The sequence below is a fragment of the Meles meles genome, chromosome 8 (genome assembly GCF_922984935.1).
Source record: "Meles meles chromosome 8, mMelMel3.1 paternal haplotype, whole genome shotgun sequence".
Classification (NCBI taxonomy): Eukaryota; Metazoa; Chordata; class Mammalia; order Carnivora; family Mustelidae; genus Meles; species Meles meles.
Window position 1 is genome coordinate 80,253,524 of NC_060073.1, and position 16,649 is coordinate 80,270,172.

The window sequence follows — 16,649 nt, forward strand, 5'->3', positions numbered from 1 at the left end:
CTTGAAAATAAGAGTTGTTTAAAAACAACGTAATCCAAAAGTTCGGGACCTCTGCATTCATGTATTTGATCACGTTGTGAGTAGCAGGGAGCGGGCACCAGCGCCGCGCTGTGTGGAACTGGCGACCTCACCTTGAGCTCACCTGTCTGGTGCCTGCCCTACCCACCCCTACCTGTGAGGGGTGGCGAGCTGTTCTTGGGCCCTGCGACCTCGGGTAATCTCCTTAGCTTTTCGGAATCTCGGTTTCCCTGCCCGGTAATAGGAAACTACTCCTGCGACGCTGGGGTGAGAAACAACCGTGAGATCTGGCTGTGTTGGTCGGGAGGTGATGGCAGCCCCGTAACTTCACCGCGGTCCTGGGCGCGCGGGGCCCCTGGGGGAGGCGAGCGGAGAGCGTCTGGGGAAGCGAGGATCCGCGGTCGCTATGGCAACCGGCGACGCCGGGCGTTCCCAGGCAGCCGGCGGCGGAGCAGAGAAGGCCAGCGGGCCCGGGCTTTGAGCAAGGGCCCCCGACTTCGAGCAAGGCCTCCGCGGCATGAGGCGGGAGGAAGCGGCGGTGGTGACCGCGGTGGCAGCGCCGGAGGCGGTCTGCGACGGGGAGCAGCCTCTGCAGCCCGCGGGGACGGGGCGCGGGGCGCGCGTGGAGCCGGGCGGCGGCGGCTGCGGCGGCGGGGGCAGCCCCCAGCACCCCTGCGGACAGTGTGAGTTCCCTTCTGCTCGCGCCCTCTGCGCGCGGGAACGCGGGGCGCGTGGAACGCGGGAAAGGGGAACCGGGAGGGGCCATCCGGAGTGAGACCGGCTGAAGGGCTTGGAGGCAGGTGTCGGAGCTGCTGTTCGCACCTTCGCAAAAGGCTACCTGAGCCCAGGTAGGCCTCCAGCCTGATAGAGTGGCATCGGCCTGGAGGGGATTGAAAGAAAAACGTGTGAGTGTAGTTATAAATATCTGTACTATATAAAATTTGAAATTCATATATATAAAATATAAAATGTATAAACGTTTGTAATATGCATATATATATATGCATATATATATATATACATACACAGAGAGAGAGAAACACGTGGATCTTTTTTGCCAGTTCCTTCATTTTACAGACCAGGAAACTGAGGTCGAGGCTAGTGGAAATGACTTGCCTCCAGGGACTCAGTCAGTGCTGGAGAAGTACTTAAAACGCTCACCTCACCTGTCTGGGACTCTCAGTTCATCAGTTATGATACCTGATGCCTGTAGAATCTCACAGTTACCGGCCACATGTTAACACATGGTTTCCTTACTGCCAAACACACAAACGATGGTCAAGTGAGTGAAGGCAGTTTTGGTCCAGTGAGTGAAGGCAGTTTTGGTCCAGAGTCACAACCAAGAGGGCAGAAGCTTGAGCGGCTCCAGGCCTTGGTGCCAGCCATACTGTGCCATGAATTTATATTTCACAGTCTCCTGTGCTCTGCGGGTTTTCAGGAAGGGCTAAGGAATGATGATGGGGAAAGTAATAAGTAGGACAAAGAGGAATGCCAGCAGTTTCTGGCCTTTCTTGATTGCCTCTCCAGAGACCCGCCTCAGCTTGCAGCAGGAGCTCGGCAGACCCCAGAAGGGAGGGGGCTGAAGTGGCTCAGTTCCTCTGCCTCAGGGGGCCACACACCCTGCTCCCGGGACACCTCATTAAAGAGCCGCAGAACCAGTGTCTCCTAGAGAAAGGGTCTTCTCCCTCAGCATCTGGTCCCAATATGACCAGGATACCTCCTCATTCCTTTGGTTGCCAACAGCATAGCAGAGGCCTTAGCTAGAACAAGGAAATCCAGTATATTTACATATTCAGTATATTTAAGGGCATCCTTACTCTGACTTCAAATTTTGTCTGGGAATTTTCCCATTAAAGATGCTGGAAATGAGAGGTTCTTTAATCCTGTGGAGTCCTAAAGGTGGGTTTGATCATTCAGTTGTCAATTTAGCAAATACTTAGTCCTCACTGCATGTCAGGCATTGGGCTAGTTGCAGAGTAGTAAGTGATGAATTAAGGCATGTGTCTAAACTTTGAGGACCTCAGAAAGCCAGGTTTGGGGCATAAAGCACTGGTGCCTCATCCCCCCAGAGAACCTCCTTCTCTGGCCTCAGCCTGAGTAGAGCCAAGCTGTTCACACCCACATGAAGTACCCATTCGATGGTCAAATGTTTTGTGGGAGAGTCTTCTGCCTCTCTGTAGCTTCTACTCCCTAATCAGATATGACCTGAAATATACACAGACGAAATGTGGTCCCTTCTCAGTAAAACATCCTTAAATTATATGAAGGTGGCTATTTGAACAGCCACCGAATTTTTCATAGCCTTCAGGGTCATTTTTAAAATACTTTGTAGCACTCTCCCCATGCTGGCTAACCTCTTCCAACATTCTCCAGTTTATTAAATCACTGAATCCAGTATTCTAGGTGTGATCAGTTTAGGATAGCGTGCTGGGACTATAACCTCCCTTGATCTGAAATTTCTACTTCTATTAAATGGACCCAGAATCAATGAGCTGTTTTGGCAGGCACACTGTATTATAAATACATATAACAAAAGCAGTCTATGTCATCCTTAGTTTCTCTTTCCCCTGTTGTCCAACTGAAAACATTTGATCCAGGCTTTCCCTCTTATTTATGTGGTAAATTTGTTTTATCCTAAATACAAATCATTATATTTATCCCCATCAGTACCATTCTATGAATTTTCGCACTTCGTCCCAGGTATAGAAGCAGCCCTTTGACTCCTGAGTTTGCCATTCAGCAAGTCTGTGCCATTCTCACAATCAGTGGGTAGGCAGTTCTTCCCTATATCCAAATTAGCAAACTAGGTGGTAGTTCCAACAGTTCTGAGGATTGTCTCTGGAAGTCCCTGATCTGTCATTCAGTATCCTCAGCGTGGGCATTCTGCCTCCCACAAATACACTTTATCAAATGCCTTGCTGAGATGCAGCTACAGTGTGGCTACAACACCTTCCTAATCTGGCTAGTTTAGGAACTCGGGTTGGGGAGAGTTAGGTAGGCATGGATTTTAATTTGTATGAATAGTTTTGTGATTTCTGAGAGTTACTTGCTCAGCTATAGAACAGGAATAATTATACCTGCCCATACAGTCATTTTGAGAAAGAGAAATAATAAAGTAATATGCTAATAATATATGTATAGTAGCATTTAATAAATTACAGCAGTTATTACCAGCTCTTAACAAAAGAAAGCAGTTTAGTCTGGAATAATATTGTTCTTAGTAGTTCTTAACACTTAGTAATTACTGTTCCTCATTAGCTGTACTCACAAGCCATCTGTTGGCTAACCCATTCAAAATGTTGGTGAAGATCAACATAGGCTGCTATGTTAGAGTTTGTAGAAGTTTTTTCTTTTTTCCCTCTTCTCTCCTTACTTTTCTTGCCTTCCATCCTCTCTCTCTCCTTTCCTTCTTTCTTCTTCCTTCCTCCCTTCCTCAATTCCATCCTTTCTTCTTTCCTTTTTGGAATGGGGAATATTTGCCTATACTAAGCTCTTTGCTGTTCTAATTTTTCTCAGTTCCTCAAAACCTTTAGTGATTTCCTCTGTAAATTCTTGTAGCAGCAGGGCTGAAATTCGTCAAGAGACTGAACTTAGAGCAGGCGATCTCATCTGTTCTACTGAACTATTACAGAATTTTCTTCCTTCTTAGACATGTTTCTTAAACCCTTTTCTATCTTATGATCAAAGCTAACCCCCACCTTACATTCATATGACTCCTAAGTTTTGGGAAACAAAAACGAGAGGCAGAAAATATCCAATTCTATCTTGTTCATGTTTGAGTCTTCATGACCAGGAGTGACCCAGGACCACGACCAGAGGCAGTGGTCTCTTACCCTGTTTGGGCCAGTCCATACACAAGTTAAATCTATTCACCTGTGTTCTTTATTGGTTAGTCTGGGAAAAATGATCACATCTGAAATAGCTAACATGTTGGGTGGGTTAGGTTTTCCATGGTTCCTTGCACTGAGCTTTTGAGTATTAAGATTAGAAATACTGGTTCCCTGACATTCACAAGGCTGCATTCACCAGATTCTGTCATAGGACTCGGATTAACTGATCAGAAAACATCCCTGCCCTATGGTATTTATGGTCTGATAAGGAAGACATATATTCAAATAATAGTTACATAAATTAGGGCATATAAAGCAAATGAAGCCATTTACAAATTGCAATAAATGAAATGAAAGAAAAGAGGAGAGTCCTATGCAAAAAAAGCATCCAGGAACATTTCAGGATTGTACAGTCAGGGAAAGCATCCGCAAAGAACTGAGCTTTAAGCCTACACTTGAAATTTGAGTAGAAGTTACCCAGGCAAAAAAAAAAAAAAAAAAAAAAGGCAGTTCAGGCACAAAATAGAATGTACATAGGCTTTGGTGTGGGAAAGGACAGAAGGGCCAATGATGGAGCGAGATAGTGCTAAAGTACTTAGAACAAATAAGCCGGTCCTCCAGAGTAGCAGTGATGTCCTACAGGGCCAGGGTTAGAGGCTAGGAAAAAGTCATATGTCCATAAGCAACTTGCTACTACAGCTCACATTTACCTCTCAAAATGATGATTAAATAAGACTGAGGTTGTCCTGTGTTATGTAGCTGGATTGTAAGCTCCATGGGCACATCTATCTTATTCATTGCTTGTCCTCTGCCCCTAGCCCAATGCCTGGCACTGAGTAGGTCTTTAATAAGGATTTATTGAATAATTGAGTTTTCTTGAAGCTAAGGAAGGAAACTTCCTATATTTCTTTCTAACACCTAAAACAGGTGCTGAAACTTAACCACAAAAGTTCAGGAATTATGTGAAAGTATAAGGTCCCAAAAGGACCAAAAAGGGATCTTTCCAAAATAGAGTCGCAGGGTGAATCAGCTGCTGTTTGTATGGATGCATGTATCTTTTTAAGAAATAATTATTCATGTAGGTATAATGGAAAGTTTGGCATAATATTTATGATAAATAATCAATTTTATTAATGTCTTTGCAGGGAAGAAATTCTTGTATTCTGAGCCACATAAGAGAATTAAGGAAGTACTAGAAGAAGAACTTTATATTAAAAGAGATGAATGCCACGTTAAAAATCCATCTGCAGGTAATTTCTGCGACAAATGAAGCATATTTGTGAAATGAATATGGAATTACCTATTTAATGATAGGGTGATTATTTTATTTATTACAAAACCATGGCTATCAAAAGAAAAATGGATCCTTGGGAAATTCTTGAGCTAATTTTATACTTATTTTGCCTGTGTCCAAATAAGCTTATTTTTACAAAAAAAATTGCCTAAGTATCAGTATCTACATTGCTGTCTCACATATTTGGTGGAGTTATTTCTATTTAATGAGAAGTAGATTTTTTTCCAAGAAAAGCACAGTAACATCTTCAATCTTTATCAATGTAAGTGTGACCAATAACAGTGGTTCCCAGAGTTTAGATTTCATCAGAATTATCCAGGAACCTGTTCAAAGCAGGCTGCTGGTACCCATCTCTAGAGTCCCTAGCTCAGTAATTCCTGGGTAGGGGGTCAGCAATTTGCATTTCTACCAAGTTTCCAGTAGGTTTTGGGGCTGATGGTCCAGGGACTCGATTTGAAGATCACTGACCCAGAAGAATCGAAGTCATTTACATAGGTCAAATCATCCAAGGATTTTACTGTATATACATATAGTTTATGGGTTATCTCTCTAGGCATTGATAGTTCATTTGAGAAAAGACATGCTCTAAAAGCCCAGAATCCCTCACAGACTTTTTTTTTTTAATAGGCTCCACGTTGTAGAGCCCAATGCAGGACTTGAACTCACAACCCTGAAACCAAGACCCAGACTGAAGTCAAGAGTCAGAGGCTTAAAGGACTGAGCCACTATTCCCTTAGTGGTTAGAAAAAAATTTAAGTCTCATGCTATTCTATTCTGGGGTTACTTTCATTTATACACTTAAAAATTTTATAACTTATGTAACAGTTAGATGATGTATTATTCTTATTGGATGCATTTGATTGTGAGATAATCTAAGTGATTATAAAAATCCATTTTTCTAAGCAATCTTTTTAAATGTCCTTCATGTAAAAGGGAAATGCTTGGGCTGCGTTCTCATTATCTCCACCAGAGGTCGCACAGAGGTGCTCTTTTAGCATAGAAAATCCTTCAAAGCTGAGAGTGGATTCTGTAAGGTTAAATTTTAAAGGGGCTTTACTTACGGAAAACAAGCTACTAATTTGTTTTTCTTTTTCTGTTCTTAAAAAAAAATTAAAATGGCTGGACGCCCCGTCCGCTTGGCTACAACAGGAATCCAGCCTCTAGAGGGAGTACCATGCCTCCTGCTTACTCTCTGGGCATTGGCAGCTCTGGGCGAGCCACTGAACTTTCTATTGCAGGATTTTCTTGTGACATACTCCTTAAAATATATGCTGAGAGCTGGGGCTTCATATACGCTGAGAGCTGGGTCTTCTCTTTCTGGGGAAAACAGCTTGTCACATACATGCAGAATTCTGCATAAAACTTTTAGGGACTCGTATGGCTCCGCTGGCCTCTCTTCCTGGATGTTAAAAATAAGTACACTAGATCCATTGTCTCCACTTCTTGTTTATTCCTTCAACCATTGCAAATAGGCTTTGGTTTCCATCAGCTTGTTCTTTTCCATGAAACTGTTCTTTTCCAGATGGTGAATGACCTTGTCTTGAAGGTCAAATCCAATGATCTTGAAAGTCTACTACAATCCAGAAACTCATCAAACTCAACTTCTCTGTATCCTCTGATGCAATTCTTTACTCCTTCCCTTTGGGAACCCTTTAGCCTGGAGGTCAGCATGGTTCAGTCTCCTGGTTTTGCTGGTACAACTCCCCATCGTCTTTGCTGGCTCTCCCTCCTCCTCACCTCTAAACTTTTCAAAGCTCAATTACAGGCCCTTCTCGCCATCTATATCCACTCCCTGAGTGATCACATCTAGTCCTGTGTGCTAATGACTCTAAAATTTCTATCTCTAGCCTCTGCTTTCTCTGTCGAATCCCAAAAGCCTGTTTAACTCCCCACCTGTGTGTCTACTAGGTCTCTTGCACTGAACATGTCCAGAACGGAACTCTTATTCCATACCACTCTTCAAAGCTTTTCCTCATCCCAGGAAATGGCATCACCATTGACTCCATTGCTTATGCCAAACACTTGAAAGTCAAATCTTCACACTTCATATCCAGTCCTCAGCTCATCCTGTTGAATCTGAATGGAAATACATTGCAAAGCTGCCCAACTGAAGCCTTGTCCAAGCCACCGTCATCTCTTCCAAGCTCAGCAGTACCATCTTCTAGCACCTTCTATTGCTGTCCCCACAGTGCATTCTCTGCAGAGAACACAAAGGGATGTCTTACAACATGAGTCACCACCTCCATGTTCAAGACCCTCCAATGGCTCCTTATGACTCTTAGGCTAGATTTCAGTCCCCTTGTATGTTCTGCTCACCTTTCTGAGCTCAGCTCCCACATTTTCTCACTTCACTTTAACCATATGGTTTTCCTTGATGTTCTAGAACATGCCAAACCCATTTTCACCTCAGAACCTTCCCCCTTCCCCTAGATCATCAATTGTCTTTTTCCCTCTTCCTTCAAGCTTCAGCTGAAATGTCACCTTCTCAGAAGTAACCTCTCTACCAGGTTAAAGTAGAAACTACCTACTCTCTCAATTACTCTCTAATCTTTTATACAACTTTTTTCTTTCTGCCTTTTTTTTAAACCACCTCCTAAAGTTACATATGTGTCTGTATATTCTTTATTGATTATCTGTCCCACAAGAACATAAGCTACATGAGGACAGGGTCTTTATTTTGCTTACTACAAATCCTCATGAAAGCCGTATGATATAGGTATTATGACAACCCTCCCCCCCCTTTTTACGGATGAGTAAACTGAGATTTTGAGAGGTTTCTACTGTCCAAGGTTATGCATTAAGTAAGTGGCAAAACCAGATTCCAAACTCAGGTCTGATCTCAAATTCCATCTGCTTTTTACTCACTATAGTGTTTCTAGTGATGTATTTTGACCAAATCCCATAGTCCTGTTCTGCCCTCGGCTGGCCTGAGATTTCTGCACTACTTGACATAATTGATGGTTCTTTCCTTAAACCTTGTTTTTTCCTCAAATTCCTTGACACTGAAATGTCCTTATTCTTCTCTTCCCTGGATATTTCTTCTTATTCTCCTTTGAGAAATTTGTTTCACTCACCCTCATCCCCAAATATTCATGTTTACCATGGTGTTGCCCATAGTCTTCTAATCTTGTTCCACTGGCTCTCCCTGGATCATCTTGGCTATTCCCATTGTTTCTACCACTACCTCACTGTGATGTGTCCCTGTTGAAGTTTGTGTGTCCAGGCTCAGCTTCCCTTACTGGATGTCCCATAAGTACTCAAGATCACATGACCAAAATGAAACTCATACCTCTCCTCAACTTATTCCTTCCTGTATATCACCCATCCAAATGCATGACATAGAATGATGGCCAAGACCAAAACCACAGAGCCATCCTCCATACCCACTCCAGATCACCATGACTTGTATTTAATTAGGCTGTCGGGGGTATCTTAGTTTGGTTCAGGATCCCAAATAGTTGACCCCTATACCAGGCTCATCTTGCAAACATATAGATATATTTATTTGTTCTGCATTGTATTTTTTAAATAAAGGAACCAGTTGTCAACATTTAAAAAATGAGAACTTTTTACAAATGAATCTATATTTCTAGATTATCTTGGATGAAGATGGAGAGAAGGCAGAGAAAGAAAGATTGACAGCCAACTTGTCATTCACACATGGCAGCAGGGACTGGAGTTGGGTTACGCTGCCCTGGCTGGCTGCGCATTCTGTTACTCATCCGCATGAAGGTCCCCAGCCAGGTGGGGCATATCACAAACTATGCTTACACAGAAGATTCTGAGCTTCCGGAAGGGATTTAATTCCATTCTCTTAGCTTCTCTCTCGTCCTGCCACCCTTTCCTTTTCAGGTTGTGTGCCAACACTGGCCTCCCTGGCTGGCCTTCCTTCTTTGTCTTTCTTCTTCCTCCTGGAATGCACATGTCCAAGAGGGAGTTGGATTTCTCTTAAAAAAAAAAAAAAAAGGTGTTTCTACAAAAGGACATTTGTTCTCTCTCCAGTGGAACATATTACCTCCTGTAACTTCTTCACCCTAACATCATATGAAATCAAAGTAGCGCTGTTTTTTCTAGCAGCCTCTATTCCCTGAGTACAGTAAATACTTATCCATAACTACATTTTGCTTTTATTTTTCTCACCCATTTCTGAGCATCTGCATTTACATTTGAGGTATTTTCTCTATTAAGTTGTAAACTTCCAGATACTCCTGGATTCCAGATTGCATCAGAAAGCACAAAACTTGATTAGATTAGTTTAATTTTTCTATCTAATTTAATGTGGTTTTTCTACATATTTCTGCCTCCTGAACTCGAACTGTTTTCCATTTGCCAGATCATCTCTCAATGTGGAACAAATCTAAATCCATTTCCTTGGTTTCTTACCGGGAGGTATACCCAGGAGGCATTTCATAAACATCCGTGGACTCCTAAATCTGAGAGTCTCTCATCGAGAGGCTGGAGAGCAGTGCTTTCCTGTCTCTAGACAGGATAGAAGAGGAGGAAACTGGCTGGAAGGGTGGGGAAAGATTTGGGTTAGATACAAGGAACAGCTTAAACTTTGTAAGGTTTTGACAGAAGGAGATTGTGGAGTCTTCCTTGAAGGTCTTTGAGGGTGGGGGAAGAAACGAGCTGGCCAGCTGCCTTCCGCTACTTCATTCAGGAGTGGGGAGGGAGAGGCAAGTATTGACATTGCACGTGGTGAATCAGCTCATCGAAACAGAATCTGAGTCCATGCTTGGGACAGGAAAATCATTGTCCTTGTAAAAATAATAGCTATCATTTACTGAGTGCAAAGCACTGTAAATCCATTTCATCCAAATCCTGCAATAATTCTTCGAGCTAGATATTATCCCCATTTCAAAGCTGAGGAAACAGAGACATCTTGGGTTCAGTAACTTATCCAAAGCCATACTGCTGGCTTTGGTGAAGCAAAGACAGAAACCCAGATCCTTTCTAAACCCAAACACCGTGCCCCTAATCACTACAGGGTCCGGAATCCTTTAGGGAAGAATGAGACATTAGCATGGATATCAGTAGGCAGCCTCAGATCTGTGGACATTATTTGGGCATTATAATTTGCAGCTTCAGAAGTGGTAAAAACAACATATTTAACTAACTTGAATAACCTTACTTGAGCTGGGTCACTGTGTTTCACAAGACAGATTTTCACCAGAGGTTTGTTGACTGACTCTCAAGTGCTTTTAAGACACGGAGGACACTTCGGTGCAAATCAGATCATGAAGACAGTACTTACTAAATGGCATCAGGAGTTAAGACAACGATTTGCTTTGTATCAATGAGTAGACATTGCGTCTGGGGTATTAGTCTATGGTGTTTCCATAGAGCTTGTTGGAAGTGAGCTTGTTGTTTTCATTCAAGGGGAGATTAAGTAGCATCTAGGTCAATCTTTTAGAAGATTGTTGAAAGTATTTGCTAAATTAATGTGGTAACTTTGGGCTATATTATCTTTGGAAATATTTGTATTTGGACGAATTAAATCAGAATCAGATAGGGCTGACCCCATGAAGTGTCTGTATTAACTAGTTTATTTCCAATCCTTTTGTGTGTCGGTGTATGTGTTTCTATATTGACTTTTCACCTCTGTCTTCAGGGGCCAGCTAAGTGATCTCATAGCACTGCAGAGGTTTAACTGCCTATGGGAATAATTGAATGAACTGGAATAAAAGATGAAACAAATGCTAAAGACCTTTTGTTTGATTAACCAAACAAAATTAAGCTCCAACCAAATGACTGCAAAGATAATCACCGAGTAAATACTTCTAAAAGATGTTGTATTAAAAAGAAACCCAGCTAATAATTGTCATCTTGCTTCTGAAAATATTGACAGTGGCCCTGGAAGGGATTTGGAGCATTAAAAGGAATCTCCCGGTGGGAGGCTTGAAGCTGGGACCGCCGAGCAGAAACAGTTTGCTGCCGCAAGCCAAGTACTATTCAAGGCACGGAGGGCTGAGAAGTAAGATCCTGATACTCTTGACTTCTGCTGAAAGCCCCAAGTGTGCTGATTAGCTCACAGCTCAGTGGTGGATGCTTTATTTCAAGCTTTCAATCAAGATGCAACCATTTTTTTTTTTAAGATTTTATTTATTTCTTTACAGAGAGAGACACAGCGAGAGAGGGAACACAAGCAGGGGGAGTGGGATAGGAAGAAGCAGGCTTCCCACAGAGCAGGCAGACCAAAGCAGAACTCGATTCCAGGACCCTGGGATCATGACCTGAGCCAAATGCAGATGCTTAAAGACTGAGCCACCGAGGCACACCCCCCACCTTTTTTTTTTTTTTAAGATTTTATTTATTTATTTGAGAGAGAGCAGAGACAGAGAGGGAGAAGCAGACTCCCCACTGAGCAGAGAACTTGACTGGAGGCTTGATCCCAGGACCCTGAGATCATGACCTGAGATGAAGGCAGAGCCTTAACTGACAGAGCAACCCAGGCACCCTGAAGTGCAATCTTGTTTTGATTTGCTTCTCCCAAATTACTTTTGGCTTAGCCACACTACCCCATTACGGAACCTAAACAGTTCATAGTTAAACTGGGCAAATTCCCCCATGGATACAATAGAAGTTCATACTCTTGAGTTACACTCGACTCTTTACATTTTATGCAAGGAAGTCTTTCTGGCACACAGCCAGCCTGTGGGGGGAGGAATCTTGCACTGTCCCCTTTTTTTCCAGATCTTTGCTTCCCGGTGGAAATGAGGAAAGGGAGATGAGGGAATTAAGGAAGAATCAGGCAACTACTTTGCCTGGCTCCCTGAGTTTCTCCCTATTTGACATAAAGGCCACCCAGCTGGGCCCAACTCACTGGTCTTCACAGACATAAAGGTTGGAACAAAATATTACTCACTCCTCACTCTCATAACCAGTGTCTGCCTGGAAATTGGTGGTAGAATTGGAGAACGTGGGGGTCTTGGCATGGAAACACCAGCAGTGTCCAGATACCCTAGGGACCTGAAGCAGGGTATATGAATCCTAAAAGTAGTTCTGCAATTGGAAGATCACCCTAGGATGAGAAGAGAGAAGTGGGTAAATGACACGGTTGGGTAATTTCACCCAAGAAATGACTTGTAATAGCAAATGCTATATCACGCTTATTTTTCTAGATTCCTCATGTATAACCATTGCTTTAATCTTTACAAGAATCACATGAAACAGGTACAATTCAGTTTTTTAGATTAGGAAATGGAGGCACAGCAAGGCTGAATACTCCTCTGAGAGCCACTCAGCCCGTGAGTGGAACTTCTGAGATGGGAACCCAGACAGCCAGTCTCCAGTGGCTTTTAACCACTGATATGATTGCCTCTATGAGACAAACTGTGCCCAAGAGTTGGGGGTCTGTTGAACCTAGAGGGGGGTGAGGGCACAGAAAAAGTGGCACAAAGGAGAAGGGTCTCCCGGTAGGCAGCCTCTAAGATCTGAATTCAGCAGGGAGAAAATATAGTCACTGAGAGACTGAGTCACATGGTGAAAGAAAGGAAAAAAAAAAAAAACAAAAATAAAACTTGTTACCAGAGGGATTCATGTAGCAAAAAGGAACCAGTATGGAGATTTGGGGTCTATGATAAAGTAGTAGAAGCCACCATTTACCATGTGCTGGGCACAATGGTCAGTGTTTTATGTAGCTATGTAATTCACGTGACCACATAAGATGGGAGTTTTAATCTCCATTTTCCCAGTGAGGAAACTGAGGCACAGAAACATTACATTACTCAAGATCCTGTGTCTAGGAGGTGGTGAGGGCAGAACAACAAACCTGTGTCCCTCTGGCTTCTGAGATGATTCTCTTAACTTCCAGTAACTTCTAGTCACTGGACAACAAGGGTGGAACCAGTGGGGGGGGGTGGGGTAGTTAAGCCCACACAAAGGCCAGGGCTGAGGGAGGAGACGTGGGGTTAGAATGATTCTGGGAGACGACTAAACTCAAAATCCACAAAGAGAGCAGTGTCCTGAAGTAATGGTTGATTCAACTCAAGTCTGGGCCTCTTGCCCATTGGGGGCTGTTTATTTCAACTTTCCACCCAATTTGTCAGGTTCTAATTATAGTGTGTAAATCCATCAATCCAAGAAAACTCCCAAAGCTATTTAATTTAAAATGAATGATTTTCTAAATGCCATATTATAAAACTGGTTTGAAGAACAAATTACCTTCATGTGAAGACATTAAAGTCCAATAGATGACCCAATTTGTCAGGTGGGAACATATGATTTTTTTTTTTAAACTCAAAGAACTTTTTTTCCCATTTAAAAAAGTATTTAGAACACATAAGGGACATATGATTTTTAAAAAATGTGTGTTTGACTTTGACCATAATTGCATTATTTTCACCCAGATGAAAATAATTGTTCATTGCTCCCACTCATTTTTACTCATCCACAGTACCTTATTAGCGGCCTCCAGGCCTCTGTCTACAGCCCATGTCAAGCACTTACAGTGATCATGTTCTAAACTTTTTTTTTTTTGAGAGAGAGAACATATGCATGTGAGTGGTGGGGGCTAGGGAGAGGGGGAGAGAGAATTTTAAGCAGACTCCACACACAGCATGGGGCTGACACAGGGCTTGATCTCACAACCCTGAGATCATGACCTGAGCTGAAATCAAGAGCGGGACACTTAACCGACTGAGCCACCCAGGTGCCCCAACAGTGATCATGTTATAATATATAACTGCTATAGTTGTATATCCTAGCTTCATATCTGTTAGTTATCAGCTGCATTTTGCTGTAGGAACCATCTGCTCTACCAATCACAACTGATGAATCTACATGAATCGGACTGATAACGAAGAATTAGACTTCTCTCATATCAATAAAAAAGGTAGATGAGAGGCACAGAAATATCATAGATGAACACATTCCACAGATAATTTTACAACATTGATCAGCAGTAATTCATACATGATCAGAAACTCCAGGAAAGCATGAACTGTGTCTCCTTCACTAACCACCATGAACGTAGCATGGTGCCTGGCCCAGCAGGTACGCGGTCACTTGTGGTGAGAATGACCAATGAATGATGAACCAGGAAGCATATGCTGGATGCCTACTATACGTTCAGAATTGTCTTGCTGTGGAACCACATAAATCTCTCCCTCTCCAGAAGTATAAGGCTTTCCCTACCTGAGTCTGCTAAATGAAACAGAATGTAAACAATAGAGGGAAAAGCAATGGAACCTATTGATTTTAGTGTGTCAATTGTGAAAAGTTGCATATATTGTACATACACCTTAGAACCAATTCTTTCAAAGACAGGTTTTCCATAGATTACCATAGTTCCAGGAACTTCTGTAAGATATACTTCCTTTAGATAACTCAGCCAGTCCTCAGGCCATCTTTTTCCTATTCACTTGAGCTTTTTTTTTCTCTTTCTCATGAATAGCATGGTCATTGTAGTTATGACTCTTCCAACATTTAAGACACATTATTTAAAATTTAAATTTTAAATTTAAATTTAAATTTTAAATAATTTAAAATTTAGAATCATAATCATCTAATTTTAGTTCTAAAACATGTTCTCTTAGAAACTGCGAAGCAGCTGCTGTCTTCATCATACTAATAAGTTTTATTCCTTTCCTTCTGTCATCTCCTTGTTCTATGGCATATAATACAACAACTAAAGGAGTTGTCTAGCCCAGTATTTCTCAAGCTTTTATGTGTCTATAAATGACATGGTATCTTATTAAAATTCAGATTCTGATACAGTAGGTGTTGGGTAGGGTCTAGGGTTTTGCATTTTTTTTAAGCTCTATTTACTTATTTGAGAGAGCATGTGCACATACACATGTATACAGGTGGAGGAAGGTCGGAGAGCACGGGAGAGAGAGACTCTCAAGCTAAGTGTGGAGTCTGACACAGAACTTGATCTCACAACCCACGAGATCAGGACCTGAGCTGAAATCAAGAGCTGGATGCTTAACCGACTGAGCCACCCAGGAGCCCCTAGGTCTGCATTTCTAACCAGCTCCCAGGTGATGCCAATGTTACTGGTCAGGACACTGTACTCTGAGCAATGTGGGTCTGGAAGACTGAGCAGTGGGTTCTTTAGTTACCTGGATCACATGGGTGTGGCTTTTATATTCTGCTCTACCAGATGAAGTGCTGTTGGAACATTAAGTTGAATTTAGATTAAAAGGGATTGGGATTAAAGAGCATTTCACCAAAGTAAAAATTTACTGATTTTTTCACTATTTTCTTTACTCTAGGATAAGATGAATACGTTTTTTCCATCAAGAAGACACTTCCTCCACCTGATGTCTGAAAAACAGAGAACCCAAGCTTGTTTCACAGTTTAAGATGTATAAAAAAATGTATATTCTTATTGTTGGTAATTAATTCTGATCTATAAATTAATCCAAGGCAAGGAAAGACTAGTGGCAAAATTTGCTAAGCACCTGGAAACAATGAAGAAGAATATTATACTTACCTTTAGTTGGCACATTTGAAATACACTGGGTTTCTAGTTAGATTATTTTATTAAATATGTGAAACATGATAAAAATGAAGGCATGTTTATTGAGTTTTTACTTGAAGGTAAGCATTATAAATCTTAACCCTTCACTATAGTATAATTATGCTCATCCATTGAAAAAACAAAACATAACAAAACAAATAGAGGTGCCTGGCTGGCTTAGTCGGTAGAGCATTCAGCTCTTGCTCTCAGGGTTGTGAGTTCGAGTTCAAGGTTGGGTGTGGAGCCTACTTAATTAAAACAATAACAGTTTATTTATAAATGTATTTATTTACAAATAAATTAGTAAAAGAAAAATGTGGATGAAAAGTCTCTGATTCAGAGACAACCATTTCAATGCTAGTTTTGGTAGAGCTCATCATTTCTCTAGAATCTGTCCACTGAATAGTAGGGAGCCAGGAAATTTATGGAGATCTAAAAAAGGATTTTATGAATACTATGGAGCTAAAAAGAGGTTAAAAAGAAGAGGGGAAAAATTCTCTCCTACCCCTTGTCAAAAGTAATATATGTGCAAGTATAGAAAAGTTGGAAAACAAAGAAATGTAAAAAGAATAATATCTAAAATTTAATTCCCAGAAATAACCACTGATAACACATTGATTTTTTTTATTCTTTTTTCCTGTGCATATTTTATTTTACATGTTTGAAATCACTCTGTGGAATATATACATTTATTATTCCTTTTAAGGTAACATCATACAACTTCCCATTCATTAAAATAGAACTTTTTTGGTGGGGAGGTTGGAGTAGAGTTGGTACACAATGTTGCATTAGTTTCAGGTGTACAGAATAGTGATTGGACAACTCTATATATTGTGCTATGCTCACTACAAATGTAGCTAACCGTCTGTCACCATGCAACAGTGTTACACCACTGGCTATATTTTCTATGCTGTACCTTTCACCCTGTTACTTATTTATTCCATAACTAGAAGCCTCTACCTCCCATTCCCCTTCACCCATTTTGCCCATCCTCCCCTCCGGCAACCACTCGTTTGTTCTCTGTATTTACAGGTTTATTTTT

At 41.6% G+C, this 16,649-nt stretch overlaps 1 protein-coding gene across 1 annotated transcript; it reads left to right on the top strand.

The window, feature by feature from the left end:
• Window positions 1-535: 535 nt before the first annotated feature.
• On the top strand, window positions 536-15,445 carry C8H11orf97 (chromosome 8 C11orf97 homolog). Its single transcript, XM_046015948.1, has 4 exons — window positions 536-701; window positions 4,994-5,098; window positions 10,991-11,116; window positions 15,360-15,445. Exons 1-4 carry the CDS (start codon window positions 536-538, stop codon window positions 15,362-15,364), a joined length of 402 nt encoding a protein of 133 aa, XP_045871904.1. The 3' UTR covers window positions 15,365-15,445.
• The last annotated feature ends 1,204 nt before the right edge of the window (window positions 15,446-16,649 follow it).